Source organism: Mustelus asterias, chromosome 1, assembly GCF_964213995.1.
Source record: "Mustelus asterias chromosome 1, sMusAst1.hap1.1, whole genome shotgun sequence".
NCBI classification, from domain to species: Eukaryota; Metazoa; Chordata; class Chondrichthyes; order Carcharhiniformes; family Triakidae; genus Mustelus; species Mustelus asterias.
Window position 1 is genome coordinate 104,309,152 of NC_135801.1, and position 18,955 is coordinate 104,328,106.

An 18,955-nucleotide genomic window follows, 5' to 3' on the forward strand; every position below is an offset into this window, starting at 1 on the left:
ATTTAACCTAAAATCATTGCAATGTTAGTTGACCAACCAATTCAATTTTTCTTCTTTCACTTTAAATAGTCATAGAGTCATAGAGGTTCACAGCATGGAAACAGGGCCTTTGGCCCAACTTGTCCATGCTGCCCTTTTGTTTAAAAGCCCGAAGCTAGTCCTGATTGCCCGCATTTGGCCCATATCCCTCTATACCCATCTTAACCATGTAAGTAAATACTGAGTATACACAGTGATTAGTGTGCAATTGCATGGGATAATATATTGCAAGAACACAGTGAATGGTGAAGCTGTTTGTGAAAATGGAGATAGCACACAGCATTAAAATATAGTTGTGTATTTTTTTTCTTCACATGGCTTCTCGGGTTCTATGTACATAGGCAGCGGAATAAGCTTATCCTTTGTACTATGAGATCTGCTGTTATGTTTAGCGCTACACTACAAGCTGGCAATGTCATATTCAGAGATGGAGTTTAAGCAGTCCTGATGAATAAGAGCAAGGAGTTCTTTGGCCAGCACCCTAACAAAAGCAGCTTTACTGATCAATCATCACTTTTGTTTTCTGTGGGAAATTGCTGGATTCCAATTCACTCCTGCAGTTACGTGCAAAATGACTTCGCATATAAATGGGTTACTTTGGAAGTGCTTTGGAATATACTGAAGACATAAGATGACATGTAAATGTAATTTTTTTTCCCTTCAAGAGATTCTATACATGTAATAAAATTGGTCCTGGTTTCCTAAAATATTGCTTTGTAGCTTCAAATTATATATTAACAGTGTACAACAAAGTCCTCCAGTGTTCAAGTGTATCAGTGCCTGAAAAGACTTGGTAATTAATTCAGCTATGAGCATTGTCATGCTAGTCATATCTGCCATCCTAATTCCAATCTCCTACTGTTAGTGTAAATACTACATTTGTCTTGAGATTGAATTTGAGATGCACTATTTGGTGCAAAAAGATTTGCAGAATATCATAGAAATCATAGAAACCCCTACAGTGCAGAAAGAGGCCATTCGGCCCATCGAGTCTGCACCGACAACAATCCCACCCAGGCCCTACCCCCATATCCCTACATATTTACCCGCTAATCCCTCTAATCTACGCATCCCAGGACACTAAGGGGCAATTTTAGCATGGCCAATCAACCTAACCTGCACATCTTTGGACTGTGGGAGGAAACCGGATGTATGTCAGGGTGTCTTAAAACACTTCACATACTGAAGTGTCATCACTATTGTAATGTAGGAAACCAGGCAGCCAACTTGCATTGTGATAACAACAAACATTCATTTTTAGTGATGTTGACAGAGGGGTAAATATTGACCAGGGCAGACTTCCCTTATCCCTCTTCAAAACAGTGGGGCAAGATTTGAGAGGTGTGATGGGGTGGGAGCAGAGGCGAGTGAGCCCTGAATTTCCCTCCATTGGCCTGTGTGCCGGTTCTCGGCATGGTCAAGACTCCTGACCGTTTTCCAGAAGGAAAAGGTAGGAATGGCTACCCACCTGCAAGTAGCAGAAAGCTCTTTTGAGCAGGTTAAGTGAGCCATTTAAGGCTCCTCTCCTGTGCTTACTGACAGTTTCCAGTTGGCAGGTGGTAGGGAGAGTTGGGGGCAGGGACCAACACTCTGGATGGCCTCCTGCTGCTGATGATGATGGGAAATGAGCTCAGCTGTGGTTGTAGCCCACCCTATGGAAGGGTTCCATATCCACAAATGCAGTCTGGCTGCTGTGGCCATTCTTACCTTTCAAAATTTTAGAAGTGCTGAGTGGGCACTTCCATCATGAAATTACATCCCTCTCTCTCTCTCTCTTGCATGCAGTGGCAGGCTGCAGGCTCTGAAAAATGCTGTCATGCCTATTGGTGTTCCAGCATAAGTGCCCATCAATAATGGTGAGCCCAACCTCTGGCCATTTATTGGATAGTCTTACAAAACTTTTGATGGGTGACAATTCCTGACATTGTGCGGGGTCAGGACCTGCATTTGATCCTGACCCCAAATGGAGAATCCAGTCCATGATCTTTTACAGATGAGTGCAGATGGGAAACTAATTGATTCCAGGTTAGAGTGACAGACAATAGACTAATATCTCGAGATTGTGCTAGTGCTGTTTATTTCCTATTTGTAAACTAAGGATATAACAAAAATTCTTTGTAATCTATGTATTTTCATAAATTAAATTCCAAACATGTAGTTTTATTAAAATCCTGTATAAAATTTCTTCTGGAATTAGAACCATTTCCTGAGTTGGGCATTTAAGGTGCATTTATTTTCCAAATTCCATAAATACTCAAAAATGTGCAGCTGATTTATTTTCATTCAAAATCCCCATGTCTTCCTTTCTCCTCATCTTTTGTCTCTTTTCTGTCTGAATATTATTGTACAGTTTTTTTCAATTTATTCAATTCCTCTTTTGTTTTCTTAAGCTACTTGGGAGCTGCACATAGCTGTATGCATCATATACAAGATGCGTAAGTCTTATATACAATGCCTGGAAGTCTAATACAAAACTACTGGACTAGTGGATCTTCCAGGCTGTTTAACTTGTTGCGTTAACTGGCTGTGCTTTGAAATCTTTGTGTGTTTGCGTGTGTGTGTGTTCCCCTTTCAATTGGAGTGGTGCAATGTACAGATAACCCAGCAAATATGCTTTAGCCCTTAACCACGATATGTTAGTTTATTACAAGACTATTTATTTACATGCTGATTAACTGCCAAGTGTAAAGGAGATTCCATCTTCACTTGTATTCTTTAAGTGGCCTTTCAAGATGGGGACAACTGCATTGCAGGCTAACAGCTAATTCAATAAATGAATTACTTGGAGTCGGTCAAGTGTGAATGGGAAAATGGGAATGATGTATTTTGCCCCTTAGTCTAGCATTTTATTTTCTCAAAAATAATTGTAGCATTTAAGTCATCATGGTTTAATTTGAATTAAATAGTATGGTATTTTATTCCAAACTGAACTCTGTTTGGCTTGAAGGTACTTCAGGAATGGTGCTGGTAATATACAGCTGAGAGCATTTTTCAGTGATTGATCGAGTGGCTTAATGCAACCTTTTTTCCACTTATTTATATTGTAGACCATGTACAGGTTTTTTTTAGCCTATTTCTGTAACTGCTGTAACATCTATGGTTTGGTAATGTTTAGGTTTACTGGGATAACGGAGCTCAGATTATTTCACCTTATGATCAAGAAATTTCAGAGGCCATTGATGAAAATTTGGAGCCATGGTCAGAGTCTTGGAATGACAAGCTTGTTGACGGCAGTTCACTCATTAAAGATCCTTATGAAAGTATGAAAAATAAGTATCTCGAGTGTCTACAGAAGCATTGCTTTCACAGGTCAGTGACCAAATATACTTAGTATTTGACTTTTATAGCAAACTGGCTAATGTCATCTTTTTCGAATTTCATTTGATCAGATATTTGGTCTTCTGTCACCAGAAGCTGACTCGAGCTGCTGAGTAGATCTTGGCTATGTCTGGAATCTTGCTCCATACCTTTACATTGGCAACATACTGTGGATGCTGGAAATCAGAAATATAACCCAAATTTCTGGAAATACTCAGCAGGGAGAATCTGTGGAGTGAAATAATGTTTCAGATGTTAACTTTTCTTTCTCTCTCCACAGACAGCGCTTGACCTGCTGAGTATCACCAACATATTGTGTTTATATTGCACTGTACCTCATTTTGGCTAATGTGTGATTAAGGACATGGCATCGATAAACAATTTGCTTTAATGCAAATATGGCACTTAAACTCACAGAATAACACAAGTTCTTATCCATCCTCTTCCCGCATCCCACCAACATAATAATTCTGAATGATGATTGTCCCTTTACTGTTGTATATTTAGGCACTAATAAAATACATTTGCTTTAGTAGCTGTTTTTCAGAAAATTCAGCACTTGGGCTCAGCAATTTCAACCTAATGATTTAATTTTGAGAGGGGTAAAATATCCAAATTTCTGCAGTATGAACAGTCCACAACTATGTTTGAAGCTCAGTGCTTAATACACATACAATGTTCAATAATTGCTTAGTGAATTATGCACCAGGGCAGTCAAACCATGGAGAGAAAACTACTTTCCTCTTCCTTCCCTCTTCCATTTTCCCTCTGCCAACCACCTCCTCCTCCCCCACATCTCTCCATCCCCTCCACTTAAATATTTGTGTTAGTGTGTGTATGTGTGTCAGGTTTGATATTACCAAGGAAAAGTACTTTGTCTTGTCTCCACTTTCTCCCCACTCTCCTCCTGCCACAGTTACCTGGTTGATGGGACCACTTCCTGCTCTCTTAGCTCCATTACTGTTGAATGACTGGCATTCCAACTTCCATTCCTGGTTCCCATGTTAGGTAAAATTAAAACTGTTCCATCTCGTGTATTGTCCCTATCATTTTCACAAACCCTTCCTCAAGACCTTTGCTCTTGCAAGCCGTCACCTTTTGTCCCCATTGGGCTCCAATCACGCTTATTTAATCTCCAGCAAAGGCTTATTTTCTTGCTTCCTTATTGTTACCACAGAATCTTTCCTTGGCCTTCTCTTGCTCATCCACACCCTGCCTCTTAATTATCTGAGGATATGGGGTAGATTCTCCATGTATGCCAACATCACCTGCCTCTGTTTCTTCACTTCTTCGTTGATTCTGTGAAGCTTTCCAATATCCTTTCTTGGATGATCAACGTGTTTGTTTTTACGATTAAACATTATTAAACTGAGTTATTCAGGTTCCTGCCAACTGTCACAAACTAAGTACTCTTAGTACTGCTTCCACACCAGCTTCAATATATTTGTGACTGAAACACTCAAAGGTGTATTTCTCACTTCTCCATTCAACTCTTCCAATGCACTACTGGCCAAACTCCTATTTTCCATGTCAGTAAACTTCACCTGATCCATCTGTTACCTGCACACAGTTCAGCTTTCCTGTCATCCCTGTTTTTGCTGACCTTCGTTGGCTTCCAGTCCCACAATGCCTCAGATTTTAAATGATCCCCCTCCTTCATGGACTTGTCCCTCCCTAATTCAGAAGCATGTGGCCCTACAACCCACCCATAACCCCTAAACTCTTCCCTTCACTCTGGCCCTTTTTGTATTCCCTGTCTCCTTGGCCATCATCATCACCTTTGCCTTCAACCACCTAATCTGCCAATTCTGGAATTCCCTTACAAAATCTTTCTGCCTCACCACACCCAAGGCCCACTGAAAAAACCTAGACTTTTGGTCACCTGTCCAACTATCTCCTCCTTCATCTCAAACTTGTTATGAGCCACTGAGGAACATAGAACATTACAGCACAGTACAGGCCCTTCGGCCCTCGATGTTGCGCCGACCAGTGAAACCAATCTAAAGCCCACCTAACCTACACTATTCCAATATCATCCATATGTTTATCCAATGGCCATCTAAATGCCCTTAATATTGGCGAGTCCACTACTGCTGCAGGCAGGGCATTCCACGCCCTTACCACTCTCTGAGTGAAGAACCTACCTCTGACATCTGTCCTATATCTATCACCCCTCAATTTAAAGCTATGTCCCCTTGTGCTAGCTATCACCATCCGAGGAAAAAGGCTCTCACTATCCACCCTATCTAATCCTCTGATCATCTTGTATGCCTCTATTAAGTCACCTCTTAACCTTCTTCTCTCTAACGAAAACAACCTCAAGTCCCTCAGCCTTTCCTCATAAGACCTTCCCACCATACCAGGCAACATCCTGGTAAATCTCCTCTGCACTCTTTCCAATGCATCCACATCCTTCCTATAATGCGGTGCCCAGAACTGTATGCAATACTCCAAGTGCGGCCGCACCAGAGTTTTGTACAGCTGCAACATGACCTCCTGGCTCCAAAACTCAATCCCTCTACCAATAAAAGCTAACACTCTGTATGCCTTCTTAACAACCCTATCAACCTGGGTGCCAACTTTCAGGGATCTATGCACATGGACATCGAGATCTCTCTGCTCATCCACACTACCAAGTATCTTACCATTAGCCCAGTACTCTGTAATCCTGTTACTCCTTCCAAAGTGAATCACCTCACACTTTTCCACATTAAACTCCATTTGCCACCTCTCAGCCCAGCACTGCAGCTTATCGATGTCCCTCTGTAACCTGCAACAACCTTCCGCACTGTCCACAACTCCACCAACTTTAGTGTCATCCGCAAATTTACTAACTCATCCTTCTACGCCCTCATCCAGGTTATTTATAAAAATGACAAACAACAGTGGCCCCAAAACAGATCCTTGCGGTACACCACTAGTAACAGAACTCCAGGATGAACATTTCCCATCAACCACCACCCTCTGTCTTCTTACAGCTAGCCAATTCCTGATCCAAACTGCTAAATCACCCTCAATCCCATGCCTCCGTATCTTCTGCAATAGCTTACCGTGGGGAACCTTATCAAACGCTTTACTGGAATCCATATACACCACATCAACTGCTTTACCCTCATCCACCTCTTTGGTCACCACCTCAAAGAACTCAATAAGGTTTGTGAGGCACGACCTACCCTTCACAAAACCGTGTTGACTATTCCTAATCAAATTATTCCTTTCTAGATGATTATAAATCTTATCTCTTGTAATCCTTTCCAAAACTTTGCCCACAACAGAAGTATGGCTCACTAGTCTATAATTACCAGGGTTGTCTCTACTTCCCTTCTTGAACAAGGGGACAACATTTGCTATCCTCCAGTCTTCTGGCACTATTCCTATAAACAGTGATGACCTAAAGATCAAAGCCAAAGTATCTGCAATCTCCTCCCTAGCCTCCCAGAGAATCCTGGGATAAATCCCATCCGGCCCAGGGGACTTATCTATTTTCACACTTTCCAGAATTGCTAACACCTCCTCCTTATTAACCTCAATCCCGTCTAGTCCAATAGCCTGTATCTCAGTATTCTCCTCGACAACATTGTCTTTTGAATGAACTGGCTCCCCTTCTATTCAGGCCCTTCAATTGGCTGCAACAAACGTTTTAAAATTTATATTCCATGTAAGTGACTTTTCCAATCGGATGTATTTATTTCTTACTAAGGGACCAATCAAACCAGGTTTCCTTGAGTCAAAGAAAACGTTTGTCAGTTACTAAACTCGAAAAAATAATGAAGATGCAGTGTTACACACACAGACACAAACAAATATTAAAAAGTGAGAAAGTTAGAGCCTAGTAAATTACCCCGTCTTTGAGGTATAGATTATTGAATAATGTGGCTATTTAAAGTTAGTTGGTTTCCTGTAGAATTCTAGTATTGACTTGACTGAGATGTGCACTTTGTTGAAGACATTATTAAGACATTAGCTTCACAATGAGAGAGATCTTCCTGTTCTTTTCCAGAAGTGTTTTTAGATGATTGTCATGCTGCTTTTCCTCCTCCTTTTCTGATATTGCTTGACAGAACCAGTTTTTAAAACCTCTGTCTGTATATTCTCAAAAACAAACTTAATTAGCATGCCTTGTAGCCATTGTTGTAGACTAGGTAATCCTATTCTTTGATCTTTTCATCTCTGAAACGTTTGACCTATTTCACAAAATATTTTAAAAAACAGGAGATAGTAGTTATTTTGTTCTCTACAGGGGTTTTGAATGTGTGATGAATTTCTGGCTGGTTTGCAGTTCCCACTGTTCTGATGGAATTGCAGTTGATCACTGTTTAGCACTTGGCATTTTTAATATCTTCAAGATAATTCCTGTTTGAAGTGGACCTTGGCACCCATAGTCATGAAATTCCATGTAACAGGTCTGCAGTGCAATTCAGATAAACTTAGCAGAAAAGTAGTCAGCTTTCCAGTATCAGCTGGCTCCCTTTCCAGTCAACACCCTCGGTTGACTGCAACAAAATGTTTTAAATTTATTTACCTTGTAAATGACTTTTCCAATCCAAATGTATTTATTTGGTAGTAAGGAACCAATCAAACCAGGTTTTTTTCAGGCAAAGAAAGAGTAAGTTTATTTGTTACTAAGTGTGAAAAAAAAATGTGAAGACACACGCGTGCACACACACGTCAGAAGTAAGGAAGTTAGAGTTCAAGAAAAGTTAAAAGATTATCCAATTCAGCTAATTTGTGGCAGCCATTTTTGATTTGTGTTTTTTGCAGGTTGTCTTTAAGCAGTTCAATGGTGAAATTGCAAGTACCCCTCTTAGTCCCAGTTTCATGTCATCGTGACACTCCGAATGTTTTTCTAAGGTTAAAGGTCCTATATCAATGCAAGTTGTTGTTGTAAACAAAGTGTGAAAGGTTGTGTTCCATTTGATGCATTGTGGAGTTTCGATATCTGTGTATCACTGATATCGGAGCAGGTGACTGCTCAAAGGCACACCAATTCTCGTATTTGCTATCAGTCATTTCTGAATAAATACTTACCATGTTTTGTTGCTGGTATTAAAAGTTTTTGTAATTTATTTTATTTTCGATTGCCTGCACCAGACAATGTTTTTTCCCACTGATCTAACTTCAATTTCCTTTTATCCAGGGATATAAATAAGGAAACTAAACTTAAATTTGTACACACGTCCGTGCATGGAGTTGGACATGAGTTTGTGCAAGCAGCTCTGACAGCATTCAGCTTCACCCCTCCCATCGCAGTTCCAGAGCAGAAAGATCCCGATCCGGAGTTTCCAACTGTCAAATACCCAAATCCAGAAGAAGGCAAAGATGTGCTGGTAAAGAGTGTTTGTGTATAAGCCACTGTAGTCAAAGCTGCTGTTGTACTGGTTTTTGTGGGATATTGATGCTGTTGGTTCCTGTTCGATATTCTATAGCTGAAAAAAACTCCTGAGTAAGATTTCTAGATTTACTAATTCTGGGCATTAGGAAGCCCAACTTTAAAAAAAAAACACCCCTTTGGTAACCAACTGAAACGCATTTAATAACCTTGCTGCGGAATTACTGACAGCTGCATGTGTTAGAAACTGATGGCATTGTCACTCTATCATGTCAAAATCTTGACTTCCGAGTTTGACTTTAACACAAACACACATTAACACAAGATATTTAACCGGCAGATTGTCTTTATTTTACTTGCTAGCAAGGGGTTTGATTCTCGGCACAATGGGTCGAGACACCACTCCAATGGACAAAGAAAATCATCCTGGTTTATACAATTCTGCAGTTCACAGTCAGTTGGACACAATCCAATCAAAATGTGTTACAAGTGGCATATTTTACGTATTGATCCAATAGAAAAAATACTGAACCACCCTGATCTATGAGATCATGATCCCTCGTGGGATACCCCAATATATCATCCCTAAGCCTGTCCTCTAGTCTCTTAGTCAGACATCATGTCTCTATTTTTGATAGCAGCCTCACAAAGCATTCTTTAATTGATAAAGGGGGCCTACAAAAGCCATTAGTATTTTATGGCCTTGTCAGTGAAGTTCACTGAATCTCTAAGGGATGTGGTCAACTCATCTTTCCTTCAGGATATTCCCCAATTATAGCCTTGATAAGTTTTGTTTATTGCCAACATAATGAAACACATATATATTGTGCTTATCAATTCAATGACTGAGCTGTTTATGACTACCTACAATTAAAAGGGGTATCATCATGTTACCATTAATTCTTTGTCAATTCCCATTAAGTCCCCTACTATAACTCTTTCATTAGCTAAGACATCTGGAACATCCTTCCTGCATGTACTTTGTCGAACCCTGTAAGAATGTTGTATGTTTGAATGGGATCACCTCATCTGAGCTGCAGAGAATAAAGACCCAGTCCATTTAATTGTTCCTCATAGGACAATCCCTGCATCCCAAGAATTTATTTAGTGAACCTCCCGTTGCACTCCTCCTTAAAATACTAACCCTTAAAACCTCGGTTCTTGCAAATTACCACCACAGCTTCAACCAATTTCCCTCACTTTGTCCTTCAGCATGTTGTTACCTCTCACATCTGCCCATTGTCCCCTCAACTCCATGTTTGAATCACTCCATGTTTTCACCCTGAACTATCCCTAATCAAAGTTTAAAACTACATTCTCAGTGACTGTATCTATGTGCACCATTCCTCCATGCCCTTCTTCATCTCTCTACAGCCTTTAACACGGTCAGCCATTTTGTCTTCCTCCTACACCTTCACTCTATTTTGCAGCTGAGTGGGACAGTTCTGCGTGAGCAATCTGGCTTTTATTATTAGGTACGTCCTCTAGTCCTAGACTCCTGAAGTAGCAGAAATAGGTTCTCCCTATCTACTCAACAGTTTCCATTAATATCTTGAAAAGTTCAGTTAAATCACCCCTTTAACTTTCTGAATTCCAGGGGATACCATCTTAGTTTGTGTAATAACCTCTCAAAGCTTAACCCCTGGAGTTCGGGAATCATTCTGGTAAATCTTCATTGCGTCCCTTCCTAGGCCAGTCCAAACTTCCTGCAGTGAAATGTCTAAAACTGTTCACAATATTCCAGGTATAATATAGCCAGAGCTTTGTGTGACTGAAGTATGACTTCCATCACTTGTATTCCAGTCCTCAAGATATAAGCGTCTATATTCCATTAGCCTTTCTAATTATTTTCTGCACCAGTTCATGACATTTTAATGGTTTGTGTGCTTGATCCCCAAATCTTTTTGGAGCTCCACTGTTTATCTTTGTGTAACAATAAGCTTGCTGTTAGATCTATTATCCACATTGGAGGAAGCAGGCCATCTGAGTTGTATTTTTTTTAACTTACATTTGTCATATGCTATCCAATAAAACGTATCATTTTTTCCAGAATTTATCTTTTGCTCTGGCTGACAAGGAGGGAGCCACAGTCATCCTGGCAAATGACCCAGATGCTGATCGGCTTGCTGTAGCTGAGAAGCAAGAGAGGTATGATGTAAATGCATCAACTTTTCATTGCATTTTGTAAGATGCAAGCATTTCCCTATGCATTAAAAGTTCCCCAAATTCTAAGGGTTTCAAATAAAATTCCGGAGAGTTTCAGGACCTTTAGTATGAGGTGTCTGTGTTAAGACTTTGCTTTATGTCCTGTATCCTTCTCAAGTAGTTTCAGGCTTGCATTGAGTTGTGTAGATAGCTATAAATCTGTTATTGTTTGTCTTCCCACAAATTGAAAATGCAGAAAAGAAAGGGTAGGAAGCATACTGCTTGTCCCAATTGTTTTTTTACGGGACAAAGGTGTTCTAAATTGCTAGTCATTTAATGCAGCAAAATTATTTTCTGCCGTATGAGACATGTCCAAACTGTTCTCATTCATGAATTAGAACTCCTAGGTGGTCCATAGAAGAGTTTTCTTCAGCCAATATGCAATATTCAGGACCAATTTATTTGGTAGATTTCTTTCAAATAAAGTGAACATTGTGAGATATACTAATTGTCATTGAGGGCCCTGGAGTTGTCAGCCTTCCCTGAGGATCTGGATTAAGTAATAAGGGTGGAGTAAACTTTGTATAGCTCATTGAACTTAGATCTTTAGAACATCAAGGTTGCTGGCATGTCACCAATTATATATGAGTTATAAATGTTGATATCCCTCATGTGGTTGGTGAAGATATTTTTACATTTGAAATAATGTTTGATGGAAAAACAATAGTTGGGAGCTAGGTATGTGGTCATAGTATCATTATAGCAGAGAAGGAGACCATTTGGTCCATCAAGCCTCTGCTGGCTCTTTGTAGAGCAATCCAGTGAGTCCCATTTCCACGCTCGATCCCCAAAATCTTGCAAATTGATTTCCCTCAGTGCCTATCCAATTTCCTTTAGAAATCATTGATCGTCTCTGCTCAACTGCTAAGGCAGCAACTTCTAGGTCATTAGCATTTGCTCGGTTTTTAAAAAAGTACTTATTCACATCCCCTGTATCACTTGTCTAAAACCTTATATTGTGTGTCCTAGTCCTTCTACTGTTGTGCTTATGTATCTATGATTTATTACTTGGTGTGTTTGAGTTGCAAAGATAAATGACTGTTGCTGAAGTTTTGCAACTCCCTCTGTTGTATCACTGCCGTAATCAGCAGATTGTGGCAGTGCATTCACCTATTTTATTCAGATTCTGCTGATAATCAGCATATCACTTTTGTTCATGGCAGCTAGCTCGGGCTCAAACCCATGAAAGTCAGTCACGTAATATCCAACTAGTAACTGTTGGATAGTAACTAGTAACTAGAGAGGAAAGGGAAGAGACAATAGAGTTTCAGCAGATAGAATTAGCTTCAGATGACACACCGGTTGAGAGATTTGGAATAAAGCCAATCCTCTGAGTCATCGAGATATACAGCACAGAAACAGGCCCTTCAGCCCAACTCATCCATGCCAACCAGGTTTCCTAAACTGAACTAGTCCCATTTGCCTGTGTTCTGAGGAAGAATCAGTAAGACAGCTGAACCAGGTGAAACCACCCTACTCCAGGGCACCAGCAAAAGGCAGCTTTTGCACCAATGAAACATGGAGAAACAGATTTATCATGAGGAATATTTGAAAATCTCTGCAATCAAATCCCCTAATAACTAAAGTGAGACTTATTGGAAAATCAGCTGGGAGTTTTTCTGTGCTCTGTAGCTAAGCTGCATGGCTTAAACTCCAGCAATATTCTATGTGCATTCTAAGTCTCACTGCTTGAAACCATAGATCAAACTCTAAATTCAACTGAGGGAAGTGTATTGCTATAGTCAGAGTTGATATTGCAGTGGCTTGTTTGAAAATGCTGAATAATAACTGATTTTTGTGTGTATCAGGCAATCAACTGACCAAACATTTAATCTGCATCTATCTAATGAATGGAGCTGTAACAGTTTAATAAGTTGCTGAGAGTTTATTCAGAAGTGTTGTAAATACCTACCTTCGATTTAAATCATTTTCTAGTTATTTGCTTGTCTTGTTTGAATTTCTTTGTCACTCCAGCAGTTATTGGCATTAATTTACATGAATGGAAACAATAACTTATCCAAACATCAGGATTGAGTAGACTGTTGAGTTTAACAGTATCTAATCTATGTATTTGCATTTCTTGCAATAAACTTCCACACTCCCCTTAATGTAAACAAAATGTCGTAACATCACTTTAGCTAAAGCTTCCATTTTTAGCAGCTTGATCCTCTAGGGAAAAGTAATCATAAGACCATAAGACATAGGAGCGGAAGTAAGGCCATTCGGCCCATCGGGTCCACTCCACCATTCAATCATGGTTGATTTCAACTCCATTTACCCGCTCTCTCCCCATAGCCCTTAATTCCTCGAGAAATCAAGAATTTATCAATTTCTGTCTTGAAGACGCTCAACGTCTCGGCCTCCACAGCCCTCTGTGGCAATGAATTCCACAGACCCACCACTCTCTGGCTGAAGAAATTTCTCCTCATCTCTGTTCTAAAGTGACTCCCTTTTATTCTAAGGCTGTGCCCCCGCGTCCTAGTCTCCCCTGTTAATGGAAACAACTTCCCTACGTCCATCCTATCTAAGCCGTTCATTATCTTGTAAGTTTCTATCAGATCTCCCCTCAACCTCCTAAACTCCAATGAATATAATCCCACGATCCTCAGACGTTCATCGTATGTCAGGCCTACCATTCCTGGGATCATCCGTGTGAATCTCCGCTGGACCCGCTCCAGTGCCAGTATGTCCTTCCTGAGGTGTGGGGCCCAAAATTGCTCACAGTACTCCAAATGGGGCCTAACCAGTGCTTTATAAAGCCTCAGAAGTACATCCCTGCTTTTGTATTCCAAGCCTCTTGAGATAAATGACAACATTACATTTGCTTTCTTAATTACGGACTCAACCTGCAAGTTTGAGTCCGTAATTTGTTGGAATTTCACATTCATTTGAGGGTGAGAAACTTGGGTCTGAAATTAGTTTCTAGATTTTGGATAAATGGATTGTGAAAATACTTTAAAAGGTAGAGAAGCAGTAGCAGTCATTTAAGGAGGTATTTCCTCATTCGCAACAAAGATGTGTTCCATTTAGAAAGGAAAGCTCTTGAGAAGGATAAACCATCCGGGGTGAACCAAGGAGCTTAAGGATGATATGAAATTGAAAGAAAAGATGTTCAATGCTATGAAGATTCGCAGTAGGCCTGAAGATTGGGGATATTTTAGAAACCAGCAAAACTAGAAATGTAATAAGCAAGGAGAAATTAGAATATGATGGTAAAGTAGTAATAGATATGAAACAGACATTAAGAGCTGCTGCGACTATATGAACATCCCAGGGTCTTAAAAGAAGTGGCTGCAGAGTTAGTGGATCCATTGGTTCTCCAAAATTCCCTAGATTCTGGGCAATTCCTCGTGGATTTGAAAACTGCAAATGTAATGTTGCTATTAGAGAAAGAAAGGAGATGGAAAATGGGAAACTATAGGCTAATTAGCCTCAGACCTGTAATTGGAAATTGCTGGAATCTATCATAAAGGAAATAAGAGCAGGACAGTTAGAAAATCATAATCCAATCAAACAGATATGACGTGGTTTTATTTATTCTTTCATTGGATGCATGTGCTGCTGGGAGGCCAGCATTTGTTGCCCATCTCTTCAAACCTTTGAGATGCTGATAATCAGCTGTCTCCACAGTGCCGTTAGGGAAGATTCCGGGTTTTAGACCCAGCAACAGTGAAGGAACGATGATATCGTTCCAAGTTGGGATGGTGCATGACTTGAAGGGGAATTTGCAGGTGATGGTGTTCCCATGCAATTGTTGCTCTTGTCCATCTAGGCTGTAGAGGTCATGGCCGGAATTCTCCGGCCATTCACACCAGTGGGATTCACTGGTACCGCTGCAGTGAACGGAAATTTGGCTGAGTGCCAAATTCTCCATTCTCGCTTGCGGCAGTAGTGGAGAATTCTGGCTGGTGAGTTCTCAAGGTGCTATCTAAACTGGCTTGATGAGTGCATCTTGTATATGGTGTATGCTGCTGCAACTGTGCGCTGCTGGTATGAAAGGGAAGTCATGTTTGACAAATTTATTAGAGTTCTTTGAGGATGTAACAAACAGCATGGTTAATGGAGAACCAGTAGGTGTGTATTTGGATTTCCAAAAGGCATTCAATAAGGTACCACATAAAAAGTTATTACGCAATATAAGAGTACATGGTATTGGGAGTAACATATTGGCATAGAGGACTGGCTAATTATTGGGAAACTCAGACTTGAGATAAATGGATCATTTTCAGGATGGCAAACTAACTAGTGGTTTGCCACATGGATCAGTGCTAGGTCTTCAGCTATCTATACTAATGACTAGATGGAAGGACAAAGTGCATTGTAGCCAAATTTGCTGCTAATACAAATATAGATGGGAAAGTAAGTTGTGAGAAGGACACAGAATCTCCAAGGGAATATACTTGGGTTAAGTGAGTGGGCAAGAATTTGATAGGTAGAGTATAACGTGAGAAAATGTGAGGCTGTCCATTTTGATAGGAAGAATAGAAAAGACAATTAATCACTTAAATGGAGAGAACTAAAGAATTTGATGGTACAAAACGATCTGGATGTCCTTGTATATCAATTACAAAAAATAACTTGTAGGTACAGGCAAATAATTAGGAAGACAAATGGAATGTGAACCTTTATTACAAGGGGAATGGAATATGAAAATAGGGAAGTCTTGCTAAAACTGTACAGGGCATTTTTGAGACCACACCTCTGTAAAACTGTACAGTTTTGGTCTCCTAATCTAAAAAGTGATTTATTTACTTTGGAGTCAGTACAGAGAAGGTTCATTAGGTTGATTCCTGGGATGAAGGAATTGTCTTAGGAAAGATTGTACATGGTGAACCTCTATACTTTTGAATTTAGAAGAATGAGATGATCTTATTGAAACATAAGTTTCTGAAGGGACTTTTGTTTTGACCGGTCGATGCTGAGTGAGTGTTCCCCTTCATGAGGGTGTCAGCAAATAGGAGAGACAGTTTTAAAATAAGTTCTCTCACGTTCAAGATGGAGATGAGGAGAATTGTTTTCCTCTTTTGAGGTCTTTAGTCTTTGGAATTCTCTTCCACAGAGAGCAGTGGAAGCTGGATCATTCAATATATTCAAAGGTGAATCAAACAGATTTTGGATCAACATGGGAGCCAGAGGTTAGGGGGCAGGCGGGAAAGTGGAGTTGACTCCAGGATTAAATCAGCTATGAATTTATTGAATGGTGCAGCAAGCTGGAAGGGCCGAATAGCCTTCTCCTGCTTCCATTTCTTACCTCCTGATTTCATTTGACTTATGTTCATATTGTCGAACCTCGGCTTTGAAGCTGAATGATTGTCAGGAAGGAATTCTATTCCAATACATTAAGTGTTCATACACTAATATCCCATGAAATAATGTCAAGACCTTAAATTGTTCTATTTAAATTTGACATGTTTTCAGCATGGTCATTGAGCATCTCGACAGAATGGTGGAAACTGCCCCATTTATTGAATAGCTTAGAAATACATTTCATACACCTTCAAGTGCTTCAAATGAGAATAATCAGTACTTTAATACTTCTGAGTCCATGAGACATTAGTAGCTTGTTTGTGATTGTAATGTGTAATTTGTGTTTCTCCCATCATATGCCCCCTGTGGGTTTTAGCCAAAATGGGATCAAAACAGTTTCATATGGGATTGACTATACATGTACCCCTGTGTAATCTGCCTTTCTCGATCCTTTTAACTGAAATATAAATGTATTTGCATAAAAATAATAAATTTTAAGACAGAAAGAAAAACTTTTCACAACTGCTTAAAATTAACTTTAATATAAGTTAAGATGGGTTATTTTTGGAAGTACAATAATACCTTCTTTTATAGGGACACTTTTCATGGGTGGTAATTTAGTTTAGGTCATGTAATAATTAATTTCATTGTGTTTTTAGTATTAAATAAAATGTTCAATTCTCAAAATGCTTTCTCTTTTTGCTCTTAGTGGAGAATGGAAAGTATTTTCAGGAAACGAATTAGGTGCCTTGTTGGGTTGGTGGATTTTTATTTGCTGGAAGAAGCAGTATCCAGAATCCAGTTGTCTGAAAAAGGCATATATGCTGGCCAGCACAGTCTCTTCAAAAATCCTGCGAGCAATTGCACTAAAGGAAGGATTCCATTTTGAGGTATACTTGTTGTTTTGACTTTGGCTATTAGTTGTGTATCAATTGGGGTGAGGGTGGGCAGGTTGCCTGACGCCTTGCCCAATCCCTGTAAAATTTCTGTCTGGTCTGTTTACACAGTGAGAAGGCCACTCATTTAACGAGACTCAACCTTTAAAAATGTTACTTGTGGAAATTTGTGAATATTCAAATTATTTATAGGTGCTGGCACAGTCTTTGTCCAGAGTTCAGTAATCTAAGGGCATGCTGCAATTTCCCATTGCTTCAAAATCCCTTTCAGCTTTCTGCATAGTCATTATGATCATTTCTATTAGACTTTTTCCACTCCAGATATTGGGCCAACTGTTGTACTTTTCAGGTTATGTTTTTCCTCATTTTCGACTATCGGGAAAATACTTGGTTATTTGCAAGAATTTTCCTGTTTCCTAACTCGGCACTGAGGTCAATTTTAAAACCTTGTTACTATTATAACATGCCACAAAACTAAAACTAAAGTCAGGCACTCTGTTTGGCATTGATTATATTGACAGAAATGTTTATGGCCTAGACAATTCCACACTGCACGTTGATCTGATTAAAATGGAATGGTGAAGAATAATATTCCCTTCTCCTCCACCTCCTCGCACACCCCAAAATGAAAGAAAAAGATTAATTTTGATAACAAGAGAAACAGTTTTTATTTATCGTTAGCAGCAGTGTGATTCCAAGACTGGTAGATTCAGATTATGTTTTTCCCTCTTGTAGGAAACCTTAACAGGCTTCAAATGGATGGGAAACAAAGCTAAGGAACTTCTAGATAAAGGCAATATGATGCTTTTTGCCTTCGAAGAAGCAATTGGTGAGACTTTTTGTTTGCAATTTACTTGTTAAAATGTTGAAGGTGGAGTTTTTCCAGCTCGTCATTGACAGATTTCATGCTGTGTAAGAGCAGAACTTTCAGCGAGAGGTCAAAAGTCGGAATTCCACTGGCATGAAATCAATTTGGGATTTTCACCTCACTGCTTTCCCAGTGGGCTGATGGCAGGTCGGGTTTCCCACTGATCCATGCCGGGAACACAGTTTATGTGCATTACAATCTCATGAATGCTCATTAAAGACACTACTCATCAAAATCATGTTTCCCCTTCCAGTTATGTGCCATGCCAGCAGGCAAGTCTATACCAGTCTAAATCACACATCATAGAAGTGATGTGCAGCTGTCCAACCTCACTTTCTTTGTGACTTTGAGGGAGCGCAGCATGCAAAGCCTACATGCAACCGTGCTGCTTCAGTTTCTCAGCAACGCCAGTGTTATGTGATACTGGTGAGGGTATATGGCACTCTGTGTGCTGCAGATCTCAAGCAGGCTGCACTCTGATGCAGAGACCAGCACTACTAGCTTTTCACTAATGAAACCTTGTAGCTGGGTAACCACAATGCCAGTCCTGATACTTGACATCTCAAATTCTACAGAGGTTGGAAGAGGTTTGGACGCATTCGGAAGATGTTCCACCTTGGCAAAGGCACTCCTGCAATCTCTGATCTGATATGCTGATTAAGCTCAGTTGGCACTTTAGCAATGACTGGATGCTTTTTGGCCTGTAATCCATGCCAGTTGGAGAGAGCACATTAAAGACTTTCATTGATGATCTGGCAGATATGCGGCAACTGTGCTTCCTTAACGATGGCCTGTATTTTCCATCCTCACATACCTCACGCCTCAAATAGAGCACATGTATTGTGAAGCCAATGACTCCTGCAGTATCTCATTAAGGTGCAGCAAAAGGCAGTGGCTCCAAGTGCACCGTCTCAACGAAGTCTTCTTCTTTCCTCTCAGTTCTGACTCCGTTTCACTGTTGTGACCCTTCAGAAGTTTAGGGGTCCCTGCTGAAAGAGCCCTTTATTCCACCTGTGGACTCCTCCCACACTGCATCAGACCTCTCCCATGCCA

The 18,955-nt window shown here is 40.1% G+C and overlaps 1 protein-coding gene across 2 annotated transcripts in view; it reads left to right on the top strand.

The window, feature by feature from the left end:
• Positions 1 to 18,955, top strand: part of pgm2 (phosphoglucomutase 2) — a 58,162-nt gene that overhangs the window by 20,516 nt on the left and 18,691 nt on the right. For both annotated transcript variants that reach the window (XM_078215849.1, XM_078215858.1), the window contains 5 exons: positions 3,155 to 3,348; positions 8,495 to 8,684; positions 10,737 to 10,834; positions 16,848 to 17,028; positions 17,770 to 17,863. In XM_078215849.1, coding sequence (XP_078071975.1) covers positions 3,155 to 3,348; positions 8,495 to 8,684; positions 10,737 to 10,834; positions 16,848 to 17,028; positions 17,770 to 17,863 — 757 coding nt within the window. The remainder of the gene's footprint in view (positions 1 to 3,154; positions 3,349 to 8,494; positions 8,685 to 10,736; positions 10,835 to 16,847; positions 17,029 to 17,769; positions 17,864 to 18,955) is intronic.